At 40.4% G+C, this 24,388-nt stretch overlaps 1 protein-coding gene across 2 annotated transcripts; it reads right to left on the bottom strand.

Moving 5' to 3' along the window:
* Positions 1–566: 566 nt before the first annotated feature.
* rps6ka5 (ribosomal protein S6 kinase, polypeptide 5) lies at positions 567–23,734 on the bottom strand. Of its 2 annotated transcripts, XM_074661068.1 has the most exons (18): positions 23,445–23,734; positions 18,561–18,632; positions 18,203–18,421; positions 17,882–17,997; positions 17,678–17,779; positions 16,027–16,110; positions 15,774–15,877; positions 15,528–15,678; positions 15,191–15,352; positions 12,895–12,980; positions 12,825–12,864; positions 10,842–10,975; positions 9,698–9,791; positions 7,859–8,029; positions 7,372–7,563; positions 4,990–5,149; positions 4,187–4,350; positions 567–3,103 (listed from the first exon to the last, which is right to left on the bottom strand). In XM_074661068.1, exons 1-18 carry the CDS (start codon positions 23,512–23,514, stop codon positions 2,807–2,809), a joined length of 2,418 nt encoding a protein of 805 aa, XP_074517169.1. In that variant the 5' UTR covers positions 23,515–23,734; the 3' UTR covers positions 567–2,806. The 2 variants fall into 2 exon arrangements, with proteins under 2 accessions (XP_074517169.1, XP_074517168.1); XM_074661067.1 differs by having other exon boundaries at positions 12,825–12,980.
* Positions 23,735–24,388: the final 654 nt, after the last annotated feature.

The raw sequence follows: 24,388 nt of genomic DNA, 5'->3' as shown, positions 1-24,388 counted from the left end.
TCCCTACAAAGAGCAGAGAGCTGGGTCCCACAGAGGCTGTGTGTGGAGTACGGTATTTTCTTTGGAACAAACAGCACTGCAGCACATCAGCTAATAGAGCCTGACTCCCAGAGGGGAGCTCAATATAGGACACTTTTCCTCTTCCTCCACTTGAGCTATTAATACACCCAAACAAAAGAAAAGAGGCTTAATGAGGCAGCAACGGGGAACTCATGCGAACTAAGTTAGACAAGAGCTTTTGTAGTGTTCAGCTCCAAGGATTCAAGCTTTTCATACGGCCGACGGGTTCTACTTTAGTATTTCTATTGTGGCTGATGCTATGAGGGTAAAAGTACAGTATGGATGTGCAGCGTGTTGCGCCCTTTTAAGCATTATGTTTGGACCCATTTGGCGAGGTCTTTTTGAAATGGCAAAAGCAACAGCGAAAAAGAGATGCATAGTTTTAAGCATGATAATGTGCTGGATGTGGATATTTTAGACCCTATAGAGAATATCTAAAGAAACACAGTTACAAAATTATCATAGCTAAAAAACATCTGGACAAAAAACAAACAGAAACCGTGATATATATGAAGCATTTCTTTGCATATTTGCATGAAAGGAAATATCTCATGCAGCTTAGAGCAGCTACCTTGAAGTTAATGCTTTGGTTCAGATTTAGAGTGCATTAAAATGGAAGAAGATGAGGGAGTGTGTTTAAATGCACACAGTAGTCCGACTAAGAATTTGTATCCTGATTGAGCAGGAGAAACTGTTTCTAGGCAGCTTCACATACCGAACACAAATACCCCTGTACATATCAACAGAATACAGTATTTCAACTATTACCATGGAAACAGACTAACACATACTTGCAAAAAACAATTAACAGAGCGCGGCGTTTACTCGCCTAACTCTCCTATTGTAACATTGGGACATTACAATATTCAGGCTATTGTAAAAAGGGGTTTCGGTGTTTACATCCAAACACCTCAAACAGTAAAAGTCCCGAATTAAATCGGGCATATTCAAAATGTGCAAGTAAACAAACTCACATTAAATCAAGTGAGAATCTGCCCATAAAAACAAAGAAAAAGAAGAGGTTGATGTTTCAGTTTACATCATGCACTGGGGACTTAATACTAACCAGATATCTGCCTCAAAGTGAGAGCTGTCACACAGTGCAAAGATCACCATTTCAGTCATGCAGTACAACATGGTACACAGAGCAAAGGGATGGCGTCAAAAATAAAAAAGAGTTTGTTTGAGGTCTGTCCTCGGGGACTTGCCGTTTTCATAAAGGGTAGATGTTTTGCAGTAGTTTTAAGACTTTGGGCGGTGACACAAGGGGCAACTTTTTGCACTATATTGCATTACAATATCCTAATGTATCACCACCCGTAACTCAGACTCTCCATTACCTGATTTAATTGCAATTTTTGGCACATAAATCTTTCCGTTTTCAAATAATTTGATCTTGTTTCATGTGAAAAAGAAGCCACTTGAAGCTGCCCTTTGGCATCTCAGAAACTTCAACTTCCTTGACGCATGCGCCTCGCACTAAGCTGATCAGAGTTTTCCGTTTGGGATATTCTGCTCAATCCAATTGGTTGTAGTGATAATGAGACAATTAAGTCCTATACCACACAAGGCAAATCCACTGCTGGGCTAAATACTGACGTGAGGATCAGACCATGTGGAACAGCAGCGATGCTGAGTCTTGAAGTAGTCACACTCCCACAGCGGAGGCAAAAATACGTCTAAATATAGCTCTTCTTGTAGGGTCACATCCCCTCAGGCAGATGTACTCCCCATACAACAATAAAACCACAGATTTGGCTGAACATATCCACATTTGGTTGTTCCTATAAAAAGATGTTTACACTTTTGCTTCTTTAATCCTTATAAACAAGGAAATCGTTTTTTGTTTTTTTAACCACTGGACACAGCTGCAGTTCAATCCCTCCATAAAATTTGGTTACATAAATATGACAACCATTAACCAGTAGCTAATGGTGTTAATCTCTTCTTGCCTATAATAGTCTTACAATGTCTACATAACTGTGTCCCAATGACCTACTTGAAGCATTGATGATTACAAAGATGAATGAACAACCATCTGACTACATGGAAACAGTCTTTTTCAGCTGATAAAACACACACATACATAAAATGTCTTATTTTTTTTCAACTGTATCCATTATTTCTCTTCAGATCAGTCTGAACCATAAATAAGTTAACAATATAGCTTATCATAAATAAATCTCAGTCTGTAAAATTCACATATAAACACCCTGCTCCATCTTGCAGAGACTTCCCAGAAAAGAGAAGCGGGCCGACGTTACGTTGCGCTGCATCTCTTCTCTCCCTTTGACAGAAAAATACAAAGCATCCATGGTGTAAACACTACGACTTTCCCTTTAAAACCTCTGGAGGCATTGGACAAAGACAGGTAAATATAGCGGAGAGAGAGAGATTTCATGACGAGACTGAAGACGTCTCTCCATTGTCTGTCTGGACCTGGGGCAGTAGGGCAGCCCTTTTCATTTTGGACACTGGTGACGACTTCTTCCTGGTCCAGTCCCTGATTGACACAGTCTGTGTGTGAACATGAGAGAGAAAGAAAGGGATAGGCTATTGCTAGTGATGATTGATTGATATTGAGGTGACGGTTGCTGCTCCTGCTGCATGCTTGGTTTTTGGAGACGTGCGGACGTCCATGCAATTGAGCCAGAGGCAGAGAGCTGCCAGGGACAAGAGAGAAAGAGGTCCGAGCCATCCTGCAGGTCACAAAACTGTCTGAATCTCCCGTTTTCCTCTCGCTGTCTCACTGTCCTTCTGAGAAGTGAAAGGCTGGGTGCGCTGGTTGGTGCTCAGAGTCCGTTCCCAGGGCCACGGGCGTGGTGAGCGGCGTGCTGTTGGAGGGCTGCGGCTTAGCATTGCCCTCTGGGAAAGTCTTCTCAGTCTGAGACTGGGAGGAGGAGGTCGAGGAATGGGTGCTCTCACTGGAACTGCTGCGGGTCTCTGTGCTGGTACTCGTCTTTTTCATCTTCCTCCTCTTGGCTAGCGGCGCCTTGTCCACCGTCTGCAGGCGGAAACCTTCCCGCTTACATTTGTTAAATGCCTGGGACAAAAAAAAAAGGGGATTGGTGAGCGAGTTATTAAGCTTTCTCTGAATTATTCATTTTTCAAGGGATGTACTGATCCTGCTCTCTCTCCTGGTACTGATTCAGATTCCTCGACTCAGGTTATCTGCTGTTATTGAGCACTAATCCTTTACCGGTGCTTAAACTGGGTCAGCATCAGTGCTAACACTGATCCAGTATATCAGATCAGTGCATCCCTGCATTTTCCAAATCTAGTCTGCACATTTTTGGACCAAAAATGTTATGTTATCAAATGTGTTTTTACAAATGAAAATACATTTTTCATGCATGAAATACAGAACCACAACATCTATTTCAACTAGGCTGCAACTATTAAATATTTACAGTGTCGATTTATCCGCCAATATTTTCTCTTTTAAACCGTTTCATCTAAATTTCACAGTAAATTGTGAAAATTGCCTATTTCACTTTGGAGAATTAACCTCATAATACTCTTAAAATAATGTTAATATCCATCTTCAGGTCAATAGAGTGATGCAGGGATGAGGTATTTTTGTAGGCCAACCAGGGAAGTTAGAATCGCCATGGGTTCCTACGACAAAAAGCCAATGGGATTTTTCAATTGGATTATTGCAGAAAATAATCTGTGGCAAACACACATTTATGATATTTACACGTTCTGGTTCAGCAACACCACTTTTATGATTTTTGAAGTGTAAATGCAACCACCGGAACAGAAGTAATAAGGCCAACGTTAGGCTATAAACGAACTACACCACAGTCGCATGAACACGAGTATACGCAACGAGGCTGTAAAGGCGGACGAGTTGGCATGATGACGTTTAGTAGTCTCATTTAGCCACTTGAAAAAATTGACTTCCAGATGAAGGAACCGGAAGTGCTAAAATGTTGACTCATTTCCAGGTTTAGGACTCATTCCTGTAGCACTCTATTGGTGTGTGTTTAAGAGTGGCTTCTGTACAGTTCATGAGCAGCAGCAGGTTGGAAGCAATTATTCAATACAGCCCAAATTTGACAACAGAAAGCCAAAAGATCCTGACCTATAAAAAAACAACTATGCACCGCCAGTCATTTCTTACATGAAAGGTAGCTTTGACGTAAGTGTGGACGGAGGCAGTGGAGGAGCCCAGTATGTCCGGGGTCATGAGTGGGTTGGAGGACAGCTGGCTGTCGTCCTGGAGCCAGGCGTTGTAACGTAGGCCGCACATCTTAATCCTCTTGTTTGGGTCTACCGTCAGCAGCTCTGCAGGAACAAGACACGGATAATTTCCTTCAGCGCTCTAAATACGTGAGGAGGTTAGGAGGTGAGCCACAAAGAGGAAGTGATTTCCTCTTCAGGTAGCTCAGTCACTGTGAGCTACTTTGTGGGTTAAAAGTTCATCAACCAGTGATCCAAATGTTAAAAAATGGGTATAGTACTGCTAACAAAACATCCAATATTTTTGGACATGTTTCACTCCAAAACTGTCCACCAGGTCTTTTAAAACAGACACCAACTCTATATACAACAACTAAATCTAAGTTTGTAATGTTTTCTAATACTGGAGAGAGTAATTCACATCAGTTCACATCTGAAATTGGAGTAAAAGAGGCCTGTATTTTCAATTATGATTAGTGAAAAAACATGCACGTATACCTGCACTTTGTATGGTTGTATGGTTTAAATGCAGTAGAGGGCATGACAAATTCCAGTATTCAAGCCGATTTACGTAGCATACACACTATAGTGAAACAATTTCCTCTACAATTAGTAAATATTTGTCACTAATACATTAAAATGTGCTCTAAACCACAGTTTCAAGGTGACATAACATCTGAAAATAAACTTCTAGCCCAGTTCAAGACACTGGGTTTAAGAACAAGCCGGCAGCTCCGTCCTCACCTTGTATCAGGTCCTTGGCCTGCTGGGACACGTTTCTCCAGGCCTCGCCTTCAAAAGAGAAGTCTCCCTGTTTGATTTTCTTCATAATTTCCTCAGCACTGGTGTGGGTCAGGCTCTTCTCCTGACACTGAAAAGGCACCTGGCCAGACAGCATGGTGTACTGCAAACAGAGGAGAATCACACAATCTGCTGTCAAAACACCAGGAATACCGTTTCCAGGCCTTAAAGAACAGTGTGTTGGGTTTAGTGACATCTTGTGATGAGGTTGCAGATACTTCTCCCGCGCGCCAAGCGTGTAGGAGAACTACGGTGGCCAACGGGAAAATGCAAATGGCCCTCTCTAGAGCAAGTTCTTGTAAGAGTAGCGTGGGTCATTTGGAGTATGTGGGAAGTGAGTGGTGAAGCAAGAGAGAGAGAGAGTGGCGGCCAATGTGTGTGATGTTGTAAATCATGTCGCCTAAGCTGAGCCGGGAAAGTAGCTGGGCATTAGTGTAAAAACTGCTGTTCAAATAACAACACGCTTTAAAAGAGCTCTTGACCGATCACGACTGTTTATGCCACGTGTTGTTGACCGTGGTTGAACCAGCACTAAACAGAAGAGCGCTCTGTGCTCAGCTGAATGAACAGGATACACTCACCTTGGCCTGCTTCCGTCTGCCCTCACATTTCTCATTAGAATGACAGGAGTTGGGAACAGCCCTTTTGGCAGTGGAAAATCTGTCCTGATCTCTCCCTCTCTCTCCCTCCCCGTCTCTGTCTGCTCACTTTGCTTCCAGGGTATTGTGCACACAGCTTGTCAGTAGCCATTTCATCAAAGCTCCATGAGGCATACTACTCCCATACCCCCCCAGGGGGCGTCGGTGTGAAACAACAACTTGCACAGAGAGCCCAGACTCTGTACGGATGACTGGCCAAGTATAGAAATCCTCCCCCTCTGTGTACCCTCTCCTTCTCTTCTCTACCTCTCCTTTTAATCTTCCTCCTCTACACAGAAAAAGGTTGAATTAGGATGACATTTCCGCTGCTGTCGGGAAGCAACGTCTCATATTAGCGCAGCTTTAACCAGCTCTGAGAGCCGGGCTGGTTTCTCTTCATTCCGTGGTGAGCGTTAAACTGTGTCAGCTCACCACAGGATGCTGAAGGTTGTAGCGCTGAACAAGAGGGGGAGATGAATATCATGCTAATAAGATTAAACATGCATACACATGCATACATGCATGTGCCCCTACACGCACAAACACACACACACACACACACTGAAAGCCTAAACTACAGCCAAAATCAGTCAAAAATAACATCTGATTGCTTAATCAGAACGGCCTACAGCAAATGTTTCATCCACAAACTGGATAATGTCAACGAGTCATCACTGTATGGAGCTCATTTAAACATTAATTTGTTTTTTAGAAATGCTGCTTCAGTTAACATTATGATGAAAAACAACTTTAAAGTGGAGATCTGAGCTGTGGATTTATTTAATCAGGTCAGTTTCCTGGAGCATTGTGTAACGTGATGGTCTGAAGTAGTCCTATACTTGATAATCAATGATCTGTTGTTTAAACTTATTCCTGACTGAGCAGCATCAAAACATCAAACTGAAAGCCTAATTTTAAGTCTCCTCTGTAACTTTTAACCTGATAATATCAAACACTAAATAGCATAATGTATAACATTCTGTGCTTGAATTATAAATGATTTGATGTATATTATAAAGTATAAAATACTCATACACTCTGGGATTTAAAAGTTAAATCCTATTCTTTCTGCATAACTATTTGCAGACGTGGATACGTTTGTCAAGCAGACTAACATCAATGCTGCCGCTAATTAATGTGATTTTTGAAACCAATAGTAACACACATTGCACACTATATCCGGTGAAATATTACAGTATGCAACGCTGGACACTACAGCGGCATAAATACCCCACAATGCAATGCGGTAGTGACAACAACGTTCATAACAGATGGACAGCTAAGTATAAGATTTCACTTTGCTAGGCGTAAAATAGTTTTTAAATTAATTCAGAGTCAAGACTTTGATTCTCACAAATTGTCGTTTTGGTCACATGAGGTTACCGTGGTTACACGTCTTCAACCGGCAAAGGAGGCTCTCAGGAAGTGACTACGTAAATTACTGCTCAGTGCGTCCGAAAAGATACATACTGCCGTTTATTCACACCAAAGTATGTTGAACGATAGCACACATATTGAGTATGTACTGCTGTAAAATAAACTACTTGTGCTAGAAGTGCTAAGATAACAGGCTGCTGATATGTTTCTGTCCCCTCAGGATAATGTGGAGTTGAATAATGAATGATTCTCCATCAGTTCATATTTTGTTTTGACCTGAGCATGGCTCTGTCGTCCCACACCCACTCACCAGAATGACCCCCAGACTCCAGAGGTCACAGGACTCATCGTAGCCGTCGTACTTGAGTATCTCTGGTGCAGCGTACTGCAGGGTGAAGCAGGGAGTCTTCAGGAGCTGATTGTCTGGTGGTTTGAGGCGAGCAAAGCCAAAGTCTATGATTTTTATCTCGGAGTTCTCACTCTCGTCTGTGAAGAGCAGGTTCTACGAAGCAATCGGAGACACGGACAGCAATCATTTCTCTACTGCTCAGCAAAACTGGTCCACTCAAGAGCTTACTATCAAGACTTGTCTGACCAGGTACTTTTGACCCATGTTAGGGTCAAACAATTTTACTCTTGTTTTATGGAAGATTGCAGAGTCAGAATGACAACACGACAGATCATAACAAGTTCAGAAAAACACAGTAGTTCTGTTTTAAAAGCTTGTGATCCAGTATGTCATCACAAAGACTGTGCTCAGAGAACAGAGAAAAGTTTTGTGCATGTGTGTCCAATACCTCCGGTTTAAGGTCCCTGTGCACTACTCCCACGTCGTGCATGTGACTGGCGGCCGACACCAGTTTTCGCATGATGCGGCTGGCCTCGGTTTCGCTGAAGTGTTGCTTCCTGCGGATCCTCTCCAGCAGCTCCCCTCCACCGAGCAGCTCCAGAACCAGGTACGTGTGGAGCTACAGACAAACACAGAATATATTTAGACTTCTCATCACCAACCTCTGTGAAACTCAGGGTTTACGTTAGCCGGCATATGACGTTTTTTTTGCCGGTATCTTGTGTAGTTCAAATTATCCATTGGGAAATATGCCAAATTAATTAATTAATTAATTAATTAATTAATTGATAGCATATTAAATATCCTAATATTATGTGACCTATAAGATATGTTGCCAAGACAAATTATAAACTATTATTATGCAAAAGTTTACATGCCTCCTCTGCGATTCTAATAAATCGAATACACTTGTTGTCAATCAAAGCTTCTATTGAGGTTTTCGAATGAAGCGTTGAATGTCTGTCATCATATTTTATGACGTTTTTTGACCGCAGTGAAAATTTTTGTTTCTGAAAGGCTAAACGCCAACAAATATGGATTGAAGCAGAATATTTTGTTAGATAAAAACATTTTGGAAATGATTACATCTATCTCTTTTCAATAAAGACTTTTGGACTTTGGACTGAGACAATTACAGAGACAAGGAATGCCACCATGCTCGCTATGTTTTGGTTTGGTATTAATAACAATAATTGGAATGTCAACATTATAAATGAAGCTTCAAACTAGCCCTACAAGCCACACAACACTATTTTGAATTTGACAAACATGGAAATCGAACCAACCAGCCCACTATTTTATGTGTTAGACCGCTTCTTCATTTAACTTATTTTCAAGTTATGCAAAATCTATTATATGGCTATTTAAAACATTTGTCCAGTAGTTGTTCTATATGTTCGTAAACCCTGGTTACCTCCAATTCCAACTTTTATTATTTGACATGCTCTGAATTAGTACTGCAGGTGCAAACATTCCTGTAGGTTTTGCAATTAAACAAATATTGAAACGTTTGTTTTTTAATGTATTTTCATCACAGCTGGAACGGCACGTTGTATTTTTAACGTGTGAAACGGTGGACGAGAATTTTACTGTTGCATAATAAATAGAGCAAAAACAGGCCATCCTTGATCCCATGGTGTTGAGATCAAACCATAATGGTATTGAGTAAAAGTGAAAGGGGCCAAACAAAGTGGGAAGGGAATAATGCGTCTGGGCGGCGGGGTAGAGTTTCTCATTAGCGCCGGGTCTGGGGAACAAAGGCAGGACTCGGTTGAGGCGAGGCGAGGCAGCGCCGCTTTGATCTGGGTCACAGGCCTCTGAGGTACAGTAATAACCCCACTGAGCTCATCAGGACTAAAGTGGTGCTCCTGGGCCTGAAGGACCGGGGCTAATGAACCTGTACACAGTCAGCCACACGGACACACCTTCCCAATAACCGAGGTAAGCTACCGTTGGAGCACATGCACACTTAGTTTGGTTCGAGTGTGCGGCTCGATTAGCAACACGAGTAAATCTAGGTTGTTTCTATTCAGCGGTATGAAATGGATGTTTTGCGCAGCTGCAGTTTAAAAATACGTTTGGTGTGAAATATCGAGCACACGGAGAGATGTTTATGGGACAATACGTGAAGAGATAAAGGAAGACCTCGAGGGCTTCCAGCATCCCCATTAATCTGCCTTGTTCCAGTTCCAGGACTTAATAAGGCTGCAGTCCCCGCAGGCTCCACAGAGAGAACATGAAAAACAGAATTTATGGTCGCAAATGTATCCGCCGCGATTAACCTTACCTGGTCGTGGTAAATTTCATGTAGCTTGACAATGTTAGGGTGACCATCGCAGAGCTTCAGGGCTGCTATTTCCCGCTGAGTCTGTGCCTCCATCCTACAGCAAACACACGCAGGAAGTCAGATTACCGTCACGAAATACAACATAAATACACATATACACAGTGTAAGAAATGGAGCAGTTTTTGTATTATTACAGGTTTTTAATTGACATTTTTTATTGATTTATGCAGTATTGCCTTTTCATTACATATTAGCTAGGGCTGTCAATCAATTAAAATATTCAATCGCGATTAATCTCATTTTTTTATCTGTTCAGAATGTACCTTAAGGGGAGATTTGTCAAGTATTTAATACTCTTATCAACATGGAAGTGGGCAAATATGTTTGCTTTATGCAAATATATGCATATATTTATTATTGGAAATTAATTAACAACACAAAACAATGATAAATATTGTCCAGAAACCCTCACAGGTACTGCATTTAGCATAAAAAATATGCTCAAATCATAACATGGCAAACTGCAGCCCAACAGGCAACAACAGCTGTCAGTGTGTCAGTGTGCTGACTTGACTATGACTTGCCCCAAACTGCATGTGATTATCATAAAGTGGGCATGTCTGTAAAGGGTATCCATAGGACCCATTTTCACGGACAAATTCCAACTAATGCCCAGTTAGAAGAAGGAACATGTGTTTGTTCTTATTAGAGCCATAATATTTGGTGCCACACTGTCAGTGGAGGAGTGGAGGAGTGTAGTGTAGGACTGCAGTCAGCACAAATGATCAAAGCTTGTTGTTGTTGTAGCAGTTTCCAGCAAAAACAACCAGGTTTGAGAGCAGCGATGTATTTACATTTATTTAACCCACGTCTGGCACGTCCTTTAACAGAGCAATAGGGCAAATAAAATCTGGGAAATTATGTAATTGAGTCAAATTCCGACATTGTTTTGCATTCATCGGTTTAAGATAACATACTAAAATATATATATACGATTTTGTTTAGAGTTGGCTGATAAGGCTCCAAGTTCTGCCAGCGAGAGGAGGGCGGACGACCGATTCATCCAGTGAAACTATAAACATCTCACAGACAAAAACATCTGGGTTAACAAACACATGTGAGCGAGCAGGATGTGAGTTTGTACCTCTTGCTGACAATCTTGACGGCGTATTTCTGTCCCGTCTTCTTGTGCGTGCACCGTCTGCAGATGGAGAAGCTGCCCTCTCCTAAAACGCTGTCCTTAAGGTCCATCTCGTAGCTCATATAAAAAGGAGAGTCCTGCAGAGGGACAACAGTGGACCAAAACAAGTCAAATATACATTGTGACTGAGAGGCATCACCACAGTGTCCAATAATTGCAAATGACCTCAATGTTGTTAGGTCTTCAATAAAAAGGTCGGTAAGTAAAATGTATTAAATTATTTTTATATTGAAGCACTTAATACTTTAATTTAATTTATGTTGATTACAATAAATTACGATTTTGTGCACTCCTGCTTTTCAAGTGATCAAATTAATTTATTTGATTAATTTATATGATCGCAGCTCTACGGCTGCTTTTCTTTCTTAGAGAATACTGTAACTACTGCTATTTACATAACACATCATGCTTGAGCTGCAGCTTTAATTGAATAGTTGTCAACTATTAAATTAATTGTCAACAATTTTGATTATCGATTCATTGGTTTGAGTAATTTTTTAAGAAAAGAAAAATTCAAAATTCTCTGATTCCAGCTTCTTAAATGTGAATATTTTCTGGTTTCTTTCCTCCTCTATGATAGTAAACTGAATGTCTTTGAGTTGTGGACAAAACAAGACATTTGAGGACGTCATCTTGGGCTTTGGGATACGCTGATTGACATTTATCACCATTTTATAGACCAAACAACTAATCGATTAATCGAGAATATAATAAACAGATTGATCGACAATGACAATAATTGTTAGTTGCAGTCCTACATCATGTCCTTGGTACATTTTCTTTACATTCCATGTCATGTCTCATTATTCACACAAAGACACAAGTCATGAATGTGAGGAATAAATATCTTCTTTTATGTCTTCTCAAATTGAAGTCTAATCTAGAGGTTTTATATACAGTATTTATATTAAACATGCAACCTAATTCAATAACCACTGACAACATTCTCCTGAAGTCCTTTGGCCACTGCGTCTTTGTTTTTTCCCCCCTAAATATTGCTTATTCTATGGGATTATAAACTTCAAACTTGTTGGTTTTGTGATCATAAAACGTTCATCACCACACAGTGATCTGCAGCAGTCCATGGAAACCATTTTAGGAGGAACCCAGTAAACTTCTCTTGTTATGCAATGTTGTTGTTGTTGTTGTGAAACGTGGAAGTGGCAAATGTTCATAGCAGCCAAACGGTGAAAAATCTACATTATCCAGATCTGTGTTAAGATATTGAAGATCACTACAAGACGAGACAAGAAACTGTTAACTAGCTTCCTGTTAGTGACGGAAAATGGCATAAAAACCTGTAGAGCCCAGTGAGCTGAGGCTTTATTGGAATAGTGGGCCCATTTGGAGCAGATTGTTGCCTGACTGCTCGGCTGAAACTTCCCATTTCTAAAGTGTGTAAGTACTAAAAGAGTAGTAGGAAATGACCAAGCTCACAGGCAAGCCAAAATGCTGATTTTCTTTTTATGAAAAAGCAATTTAATATTCAAGCATTTTGTTGATTAATCAAACATTTGCTAAAAGCTTTTTGGATTAGACTGAAAAGCATTAACATGATTAATTATAATCCTTATCAGTAATATAACAAATCAACAACCAATATAAAATATATTTTGAAAACAGCCACGTTTGCAGCAGGTAACCAGGATGTTGATGAGAAAGCGTGAAACCCAATGAGCCCACAAAAGGCAACGCACCGCTACCTCCTCAAAAAGCATTATGTTGAACAGATACACAAGTGCATTCCTGAACAAACATCATTAAATAAACAGACTCATGCCTGCAATCTGAGTGTGAGTGAGTAAAACAAGTACAGTAGGAAAAAAAAGTTCTAGTGGAGAGGAGGGAAAACATCTCATCTGTCTGTGACAGCAGCCATTAGCTTAAGTGTGTTTGTGCAGGGGGATCCAAGTCCATCCGTCTTACCTTCATCATGGCGCTGCGGGCCACCGCAGCAGAGCCCGGCCTCTCAGAGCCCGGCCTCTCAGAGCCCGGCCTCTCAGAGCCCCCACACAGCTGGACAGGGTCGTCCATCACCACATTCCTCTTGAACAGGATGGAGGGGGCCATGAAAGAGTAGCCCTGCACACAGACACACATGAACTCTAGGTGTTTACATTTTAAAGTGAGGGTTGGTCTATAACGACGGAGGGAAAGGAAACATCCACTGCTGCAGTTTACAACCTCAGAAATAGCCTGCAGCACTAAAACTCTCCTGATTATACCTTATTTCATATATTACAGACATTTATAGACACTTAATGGGTTTTATATTTTTCCATTGGGGCTGTCAAAGTTAACACGATAAAAACACGTTATCGCAATTTGCGATTTTTAGGTTGCAGCGGCTCAGTTTTATAGCGAGTGAAGATACTGGTATCATATGAAACTAGAAAACCTAAAGAATCCATTGGTAACAACCATGTCATAATAGCTTATCGCAAAGGAGGTTAAATAACGCTCCAAACTTACCCTAAATTTTGGCAAGGAAAAACTGGCATGGCCATTTTCAAGATAGAGATACTGGCATCATATAAAAAAAGAAAAAAGAAAACCTAAGGAATCCATTGGTACTAACCATATCATACTAGTTTGTCGCTCCAAACTTGCACTAAGTTTTGGCGTGAAAAACTGTCATGGCCATTTTCAAAGGGTTCCCTTGACCTCTGACCTCAAGATATGTGAATGAAAATGGGTTCTATGGGTACCCACGAGTCTCCCCTTTACAGACATGCCCACTTTATGATAATCACATGCAGTTTGGGGGCAAGTCATAGTCAAGTCAGCACACTGACACACTGACAGCTGTTGTTGCCTGTTGGGCTTCAGTTTGCCATGTTATGATTTGAGCATATGTTTATGTTAAATGCAGTACCTGTGAGGGTTTCTGGACAATATTTGTCATTTTTTTGTGTTGTTAATTGATTTCCAATAATAAATATATACATACATTTGCATAAAGCAAACATATTTGTCCACTCCCATGTTGATAAGAATATTAAATACTTGACAAATCTCCCTTTAAGGTACATTTTGAACAGATAAAAAATTTGATTAATGTGCGATGAAATATTTTAATTGATTGACAGCCCTAATTTCCATATTTACTGTAAAACTTATGAAACTTCTAAAATTGTTGTGCATTTTCCTTCAACTGTTTCTCTGTCAAACCAGCCTGTCAGCTCCACAATAAACCCTATTCTGTTAATTTGTGAGTGACAGCGGCTGTCCAGCTGTTCCTATTGTTAGACCTGTCATTGTGGAGCGCTGCCTGCATAATTCCAGCTGTGGGGAGCCCAAAGCTTTGAGCTGGCATTAATCTCTCTCTCCCTTTTTCACCGACACACACACACACAGCTGTGTGGTACGTAGTGACAGCCATGGATGGACGGAAGGATGGGTGGTGAATGAATGAGATGCCCCAAATTGCCGGGCTTGAATATTTGATTGCTCTGCTGTGAAATTACATCTTGGCGCTCTTAATGCAATTTTAATTTTGTTTTGTGAGGCACCGTGGGGGAGCAAGTGCACGGTTTAAAATTGGGATTGCTGTCGTTATCTCAGAGATTGCTAGGCTTGCAAATTATAAAGACCACAAAATTTCAGACTGTGTGAATGGCAGCTGAGAGCGAAAAAAGCCAAGATGAAGTTGGCAATCAAAGACTGAAGGCGTAACCGAGACAGACGTGGTGATGCTCTCAAAGTGTAACCTTTTATTCCATGAGAGAAGCCCGTTAATGGATCTATTGATCTGCCGAGCTCAAGGATCCAGAAGGCAATCAGAGTTGAAATTTCATGCAATACATCAGACAGCCATCAGCTGGCACAGAGTTGTGGGCCATATTATGGTTCAAAGCTACATCAAAAATAGTCATTCACATCTGTTACTTCAATAAGAGCTGCATATGGCAGCAATTACTCCAATAAAAGACTCTTTAGTTAATTTGAATACCAGTGCACACAGACAGACTCATGTTGACTTACAGCAACCTTTTGAGGACATTCACAACTTCACTTGATTACTTCAATTGCTGTGGAGTATGTCAAATATAGTCGCAGACAAAAAGTGGATAATGTATAATGCAATTTTTCATCCGTGTCAACATTTCACACTGCCTGCAACCAAAGCCCCAGACAAACAGGAGCGTAAAAGCAAATAGAAAATGTTGTCCTGTGCAATGACCTGCAAGGAGCACAAAGGAATGCTCCACTTCTGTATGTAAACAACAAAACAATGAGTCACAACCAAAAAATAGTCTGGTTGTCTAACAAAACCCTTAACGCTCTCCCACCTGGAAGATGCGGTCACAGTTCTGCGGCAGCGCTGCAGGAGAGTAGGTGGGGTCCATCTCTGTGAACTCCTCTGCAAAGTTACTGACGTCCAGCTCGTCCCGAATCACCGGCTTGAACGGGGCAGGCACCTTCTTAGCTGCCAAGTCCTCCCAGTTTATTTTCTAAAGGGAGTTTAGAAAAAGAAAAACACTGTCGTTCATCCCCGTCCTTATTAACGCAGCTTATACAAACACTCCTACTCACTCGAAGCTGCTCCATTATGTTGAGGAACAGCCCACCCTGCCATTTAGTTTTTCTAAATATTGTGAAATATTCAAGACAAACAAAGAGATCCACCTGGTAGAACGCGTGTTTCTTTACATTCTCTCCTCCATTAGGACCTGAGCCCAGTCTCTTCTTTGGGTCTTTGATGAGGAGTCGCTGGATGACGTCTTTCGCCAGAGGTCCCATATCTTTGGGGAACGGAGGATCCTTTTTTGAAATCCTCCTGTGATGAGTGAGACAGATATGGTCAGTGTTGTAGAGGGATTATAAGGGAAGGCTAGCTTAAAATTGTGGCTGATGATCAGGGAGAATCCATACTTGGCGATGTCCGTGTGCGAATTCTCATCTCCATCAACGGTGAAGGGTGATCCGCCAGTCAAAAGCTCGTACATCAACACGCCGAGGCTCCACCAGTCCACCGCCTGGAATGCATGAAAGCAACCACCCGTGACTTTGGCCTAACTCGAAAAAATCTCACTAGAGAGCGAACACATTCAAGAATACAGAGAGAGTCTGGGCTGCTTGATTTGATCAAACAGACGACAGTATAAAACATTAAACTACAAATTACCTTGTCATGTCCAGACTCTCCTCCTTCCACAATTTCTGGAGCCATATATTCAATGGTGCCACAGACAGAAAACGCCCTTTCCACCTGTTTTAACAAACACACAAATCAATAGACACATTTTAGAATCCAAATATAACACAGTTTTCTTTGTGCCTGCAGGTGGGAAGATTTCAAATCTTAAGTATTTAATATATACAAAAAGCTTTGCCAGTGTTTTATGAGGAAGGACATGCATTCATCACGTTTGTTGGACCTCAAGGATACAAACATGTTTTAGTGAGAAACACTGAATACAAACAGAACTTTTGTTTGTTTTCAAGAAAACGCTACAGGGAACATTTAATATTCATGACTAAATGAGCAACAATTAGTCCTTTTTTTTATTCATTATTTATTAGGAGTTTAACACTCAAAAACTCTGTTCGGGCTGAGCTTTCAAGCCAGAATGAAGATATTACATATATAGAATACTGGCAGCATATGAAACTAGAAAACCTAAGGAATCTATCGGTACCAACCATGTCATACTAGCTTGTCGGCAAGAACGCTAAATAACGCTGCGAATTTACGCTAAATTTTGGCGAGGAAAACTGGCATGGCCATTTTCAAAGAGGTCCCTTGACCTCTGACCTCAAGATATGTGAATGAAAATGGGTTCTATGGGTACCCACGAGTCTCCCCTTTACAGACATGCCCACTTTATGATAATCACATGCAGTTTGGGGCAAAAACCATGCCATTTTTTGAATGCAGTATAAATATGTTATTTTCACCTATTCTAAAACGGTCTATTTCAATATTTCTGCATAGGAATCACATAAATTGGATATCATGGTAAAACTGAGACTCTTGTGGATCTAATGAGCCCAACTGTATTCATGTGTGATGATGTTAGTCCCCATAGGAACCATTTCATTGTAGTGAGACCAACTTGACCTCACTGTATAAAATTACCTTTTGTGACCTCTATAATATAGAGGCTGTGATATATAATCACAGCCTCTTGAAACATTGCAGCCAATAGATTGACAATAAGGGGGTTTCTGAGCAGTTTCCAGAACACAAGTGCTCGCCATCCAATCACCGAAAAATGCAATTCTTGCAGAAATCTTCAAATGTCAAAACCTTTTGATACCAAATCACAGCATGGCTTTTTCTATAACGTTCCTCAAGGTCTTGGTGTCTTAATGTGATATTTTGGAGGGATTATTGATAATTTTTATCAATTCTCGAGTGGTAAAAAATGGTTAAATTTAGCATTAAATCTGTGGACCAAATGTTATCACCCAAAATTGCTGCTACAATTTATGAGCCATAAGTGAGCATGGGGATGGCCATCATATACTTCCATCATCATGTTCTTCACTCTTATAGACTTTCACAATTTATTTTAATGTATTCATTATTTTTTATTTCTGATTAATGGCTAGAACAATTTGACACACAGTGCTGAGCTACATCTCAAATTAATTTTCAGATTCCCAGCTTTCAGATGACGTACACCACTTCTATGTGACATATGCTGCTGATTTTTTATCTACCTCTGAACATCCCCTGTCCTCACACCCCTACCCCTCTAAAGAAAGAGGTCGGAATGGTAAGGGGTTAAGGGTTGAGAGGTTTTAATACATATTGTCGAGACATACTGTACCTGATCGAATTCTTTACTGAGGCCAAAGTCTGTGAGAACTATATGACCACTTGAATCCAGCAGAATATTCTCAAGTTTCAGGTCCCGGTAGACAATCCCAAGCTGCAACAAGAAAATGACAAGTAAAACACACAGCATGGAAGCATCAATAGATAACTTCTAGAGCAGGCAAGAGGCCTTGGTTGTGTTGAATCTGGGGGTTACCTTGTGTAGATGTTCTAGTGCCAACACAATCTCTCCACTGTACAAGGCAACTTCTTGCTCCTTAAATCGCACCCTTTGCACCAAATGTGTGAAGAGCTCCCCGCCACTTACATAATCTGTAATAAAAGATATCATGCATGTCATGTTTCATCCAAAGCACTATAAGTGGGTTAGTTTTTCTACAGGGAATTTCAGTTTATACTAATTCATTCAGCCGGTGAAATCGTTCACGGGGTTAAAGACAATCATTAACTTTATATTTTTCCTGTATAAACATAACACAGAAGGCAGTTTCCTATAAAAAAAACAAATCATCCTAACCGAGAATGAGGTGCAGCTTGGTGTCCGTCTGGAAGGCGTAGTGAAGTGTGACGAGGAATGGAGACTGGCGGATGTGCTCCAGCACTTGCCGCTCCGACCGTGTGTGTTCGGCCGTCTTTGCCTTTTGTACAATAGTGGCCTTCTTCAAAACCTTCATGGCGTACAGCTTCCCTGCATCATGTCCACTCACTTTCCTCACCAGGAACACCTTGCCATATGCTGGTTGTTAAAATAAACAAAGACAGGGGGCAAAGTTCAGTGCAGAACAAAGGCTTAAACAGAAATGACATGCTTATATCATTCAAACTATCATCTAAATGTCACATTCTGGTCAATACAAGTTAAACGTTTCACTCACCTCCTGTGCCCAGCACCTTTAATAGCTCAAAGTTTTCAATGCCCACCCTCTCTACATGGCCCGTCAGGTTGGCTGAAGTCAGAGCAGAAATAAAAAGAGAATCAGATAAACCACTCAATTCATATAACAAAACAAATGTGGCTTGAATGATAAAATACTAAAGAAAAATAAATAACAAACACCATGTTACAGTATGTTACAGGAGATCAGTAGATGTAATCCCATAAGTATCATTTATATATTTTAACATCTGTACAAAAACACTCACTATCAATGAGTAGCTAGTAAAGAATAACAAAGAATATTTTCCATATTAGGTATTTTTCCACCAACCTGAAGCTTAATCTGGAACACAGGAAAATGTATGTTTATATTCACTACACTGACAGCCCTGCTGTTTGCGACTGCAATTGCTATTTGCATTTGCATTATAAATCTCCCACCTACCGTGATTGCTGCCACATTATGAATAGGCACAAACTGAGAGCCATTCAGTAATAATGCCGAAATAATATGTACTAAAACCAAGACATTAAAGATATGAATAGGTATAAGTTGCGGACGCAGATTGGAGTATAAAAGTGAAGGGCCTGGTTCATTAAAGAAAAGTCTTTAGCCCACCTTTAATCCTGGTCCTTTTTACAGTACAGCTGTTTCTGCTACTAAATTATAAAAAGATGAAAAGATTAGGGCTGCCCCCTCTTAGTCAATTAGTCAACTAATCTGTTGTTTTGGTCAATTAATCATTTTTTAAATGCTTTTTTCATGCTGAATGACTTGTTTCCAAGAAACGTATGAGCAAATCTCTGTTAAGTCGGTTAAGAATTTCTTTGTTTGAGGACAGCCCTAGAAAAGAAGCTAATAGTTAACCAGAAAGCCAAAGAGCTGATATTTCAGCGATAAAATTACCAGCCTCTTCAGACACTCTCATTGTCTGTTGGATACCGTGGCGTTGATGCAGCCAAGCTGTACATTTGAACCTGATCAGCTGTTTTAAGCCGTCGTTGCCAAAAGCTGGACACCAGAAGGCACATTACATCACCTTACAGTCCTGTACTGTACTTTTTGTTTTGTAACTGGTGCCCATGTTATAAATAATGTATTCTTGCATTTCTTTTTGATACAAAGAGACTCTCAGCCATGAGGCGAATGAAGTCAAACTCTGCAACGCTAAAAGGTTGCTTTAAACTGGAGGATCAGCGATTTAAAACACAGGACAAGTTAGGAAAGTCTGGGTGGTGGTTAAATGAATGCATAGCCAACAGCAGCAGACTGGGCATGTTGTACGGGTGATTTTGTTGAATTGTAAAAATGTGCGACAGAATAGATGCATAATCAATAAACTACCTTCATGTAAACAGTATGAGATAATCTTCCATGCAACTGAAGGCAAACTTGCCACATTACCCAGCAAAAAAAGGTCATTATCTTCAATCAGAGATCTTCAGCACACACTGTCAGTGACTCCTCGTGTCTTTCTAAATCATGGTCTCCCGGTACAGATGACTGAGCATAGCACGCTCTTAGACATGCATGTCCATTGTAGTGAACACATTCCTTCTGTCTCACACTGTGAAAATAGGCTACTGAGCAATTAAAGCGGCTGATTTCATCTTTTTCCACTGCTTCTCCCGTTACGCACGAGAAGAAATGCTGCAACTATCTGACACTTCGATGGTGCATAGTACTGTTTCATTTCAAAACAACAACGCTGTCCTTCAAATGTGAGGTCAGGGGTTCAGGTTGCATAACACCCTTGTCAAGCTCATCTGCCAAGGCCAAGTTTGATTTCGGTGTTTATTAATAGACTGACAGAGGATTTCCTTACTGTTAGACAAGAGGGGCCTCTTTAGTCTACAGGAGAATAAAAAGCTTGAATAGTGTATTTTGGTTGGCTTCCTGAGTAATCAAACTTAAAAACCCGACTAAATTTCAACAAACCGTTCATCCAGAAAAGTGGATATTCTTTCTTTTTATAGGGATGCACCGATCTAATTTTTTCAGTTCCGATTTTGATAGCGATACCTGGGCTTTAGGTATCGGCCGATACCGAGTACCGATCCGATACCAGTGTTTAATTAATAAGCTGTATGCCTCACTGTGTGGAAGTGACTGGGATCGTTCATTTATGTGAAAGGCAACATCAGGTTTGACTTAAACATTGCTTTCTTAACTTTGTAAAACAAAATGTAACAAATAATACATAGATGACATTTACTGAATTGTTATTTATTATTAAAATAATGAATCGTACAAATCTTCAAAATTAACAAGAATTACAATTCAAGTTTAAACCCTTTTAATGTAGCAGCAAATTGGTGAAAACTAAAACAGGAATTAAAATTCAAATCTATAATGTATATTGAATATAAAACATGGAATTGAAAAGATCGGCCCCATTGTCACCGATATCCGATCCGGTTATTTGAGTCAGTATTGGCCCGATATTCGATATGGTATTGAATCCCTAGCAAAGCATCAACACAACTATGACTAAAATTAGTCAGACCGTACCAATCCTGTCCCCTGTAGCATATATGTATATATATTTTTTTACACTTTTCCATACAAATATCATTGATATATAGCAGGAAGATTAAGACAAATGAATGGACTTAGTAGGTATCCAAAGCTAGGTTAAGTTGATACAGCGGGCTAAAAATGCTGTGTGAAAATAACTGTCAACTAGACTGACTGCATATTTAGGGCAGGGCAGTAAAATGGGGGGTGCAGCATAATCATGTTGTAGCCTGAACGGCAGCACTGTGTCATTATAAACCAGTTGCAGCTGAAGCACTGTCAAACTTCATTCAGCAGCTCTCTGCAGTGGAATCAGTAGACTTGCCACGCTAATAACACTATTTAGGAAACTGTATATATAACTTCCTGTTCATTTGGAGACATGTTACGAGATGCTGCTTTGTGCACATCAACACTATATCCCTTTGCACTATACCATTCAGTAAGATCATTTCAACAAAGCACAGCAGTCACAGGTTTACCTTGAGGATGATGCTGAATAGTGTAAAGGCTAAATGTACCCGTCTACCATTATTACAGTGCCTAATGTGACTGTAGATGTTTGATGTACGCCCCCCTGCCCTGTATAATGTGCAGAATGAAACCAAGCTAATGTGTGAGACTTGCCACTCTAATAACACTATTTAGAAAGCTGTATATATAACTTCCTGTTCATTTGGAGACATGTTATGAGATGCTGCTTTGTACATATCAACTTCCCTTTGCACTATACCATTCAGTAAAACCATTTCAACAAAGCATAGCAGTCACAGGTTGAGGATGATGCTGAATAGTGTAAAGGCTAAATGTACCTGTCTACTATTATTACAGTCCCTCATGTGACTGCAGATGTTGATGTTGATTGTGGAATGGGTTAGGTGATGTGTTGAAGCGGAGAACAAATATAAATCACTTTAAAAAGCTATACAAAAAATATATTTTTGGGAGGTATATGGTTGAGGAAGAGTTGTGTTAAGAGTTGTGTTAAGGGTTGGTTTATATCTACTTTTAAACTCCGGATGGATATGTGGGTTGTAAATAAACTTGGGATGCTGTTCATATATTTAATTTGGGATGTAAATAAATCTGGGATAGTTTATGTATTATATTATAATTCTATGATATATGAGTTATTAGAGGAGAAGTGAGAAAGGGGTAGGGAATATATAAGTTTTACTTCTACCTACTCCTTTTCAGACACTATTACTCTTGTTTTGTTTATTATTTTGTATCTGTATTTATTTATTTTTATGCTCGAAATAAAGTAATTCATTCATTCATATACACCCCCCTGCCCTGTATAATGTGCAGAATGAATTGAGGATGATGCTGAATTAAGTTAACAAGACTAAATGTACCTGTCTACCTATTATTACAGTGCCTAATGTGACTGTAGATGTTGATGACCTGTATATAATATGCAGAATGAAACCAATCTAACGTTTTACTCTTTGAGACTTGTCACTCTAATAACACTATTTAGGAAACTATATATATAACTTCCTGTTTGATTCATTTGGAGAGTTATGAGATGCTGCTTGTGCAACTTCCCTTTGCACTATACCATTCAGTAAGATCATTTCAACAAAGCACAACAGTCCCAGGTTTACCTTGAGGATGATGCTGAATAGTGTTAAGTTAACACATTGAATCAGTAGACTTGCAACTCTAATAACACTATTTAGGAAACTGTATATATAACTTCCTGTTTGATTCATTTGGAGACATGTTATGAGAGGCTGCTTTGTGCATATCAACACTACTTCCCTTGGCACTATACCATTCAGTAAGATCATTTCAACAAAGCACATGTACCTGTCTACTCATTATTACAGTGCCTGATGTGACTGTAGATGTTTGATGTCCTGTATATAATGTGCAGAATGAAACCAAGCTTTACTCTTTGAGACTTGACAGCTGTCTGCTCTGTTGGAATAAGCAGAAGTTGGCTAACAGAACCAGGCAATACCTAAAACTCATTTATAACGTGAATAAAGGTGAAGTTAAGGCGTTAACAGCAGCATCAACTTGCTGTGTCGATGCTCTGATTTAGCCTAGTTCACAACTAGCTTAAGGTAATGTTATTACCTGGGTTGTTGACCACGGTTATTAAGTAGTTATCTGTTAGATAACGTTGGTAAAATGGTTAGGTAACGTTAGAGATAGCTCTGGAGTAATAAGGAGCTAGCAGTTAGCTGCCATTTTTTGTGGACTTGTTGGTAGCCCATTGACAGCTGGCTCTTCTTCCAAGCTAGCTAGCTTACGTTTTTAACATTTCCCCTGACACGTTGCTCCTAAAATATATAATATAAATGTCAAATGACAAATTGACTGCTTTAAAAGTGAAGCTAGCAGCTAACTTACCATTTTTCAGCTCATGTTTCACAGTAAAGAGGTCACCTTCTCTGGAAGATCCCTCCATCGGGGATGGCATCGTGTCCCAAATTTATGTTAAAAAAAGATGCTTTTCAGACACCTCGCAAAGCTAGTTTACAACATTAACATGTAGGGATATTAATTATAAAGCAAGAGAGTTAAAACGCCTCCAAACTTAAGCAGATAAATGGGCAGATTGTTGCTACTAGAAGCAAAGCAGCAAGCAAAGCCCCAGAAGGAAACACTTGCTTCTTCCAGCTACACCACCACTACCACTAGTGATGGGTCGTCAAGAACGAGCAGGTTCAAAGAGCCGGCTCTTTTAAGTGAACGATAAGAGCCGGCACTTTTTTTTTTTTCGTTTTTCTTTAATTAATTCAAGGCAGAATGATAGGACGATCTTCTCCGCACCACGGGCACTCCATGCACTGATGGTACGTGTCCACAGGGGCGTTTTTATCGCGAGGGGACGCGACGCTTCCCAACATTGGACGCTTGGTGGGCGTTCCAGTAGGTGGTGACACGATAGATGATTGATAGATGATTGACCAATACTGGGCGGTGACATTTTCCTGGCTTTATTTTAAGTTTTGGAGGGATAGCGGATCATAGCCAACTGTCATCTGCCATGAACAGAAGAAGGAAACGGATCTCCGCAATTGCCCTGCTTTTTTTGCGGTACCAGAGGTACCAACTCTGCCGCCGCTGGAGATTCTGGGTTCACCCTATCCTCCAGGTCCACAAACATCGTTCGAATTTCATCGTTTGGTCGCGGAACTTCGCCTGGATGATGATCATAATGGTATGTGTCCACAGGGGCGTTTTTTATCGCGAGGGGACGCAACGCTTCCCAACATTGGACGCTTGGTGGGCGTGTCACTAGACACAAGGCTGTCCCCACTTGATTGGACGAACGCTTTCCCTCCGTTGGC

Source organism: Sebastes fasciatus, chromosome 15 (genome assembly GCF_043250625.1).
Source record: "Sebastes fasciatus isolate fSebFas1 chromosome 15, fSebFas1.pri, whole genome shotgun sequence".
Taxonomy (NCBI): Eukaryota; Metazoa; Chordata; class Actinopteri; order Perciformes; family Sebastidae; genus Sebastes; species Sebastes fasciatus.
Note: the sequence above shows the minus strand (reverse complement) of the source record. Positions and strands in the feature narration are given on the sequence as shown.

What these genes read in the sequence shown, in the direction of transcription:
- rps6ka5 (XM_074661067.1), bottom strand. Translation starts at nt 23,514, where the DNA reads ATGCCATCCCCGATGGAGGGATCTTCCAGAGAAGGTGACCTCTTTACT. An exon ending in ACAGGGACCTTAAACCGGAG is followed by an intron (nt 7,564 to 7,858) that starts GTATTGGACACA and finishes ATTGCTTCGTAG; the next exon opens with AACCTGCTCTTCACAGACGA. An exon ending in ACGTCAAAGCTACCTTTCAT is followed by an intron (nt 3,104 to 4,186) that starts GTAAGAAATGAC and finishes TTTTTGTCCCAG; the next exon opens with GCATTTAACAAATGTAAGCG.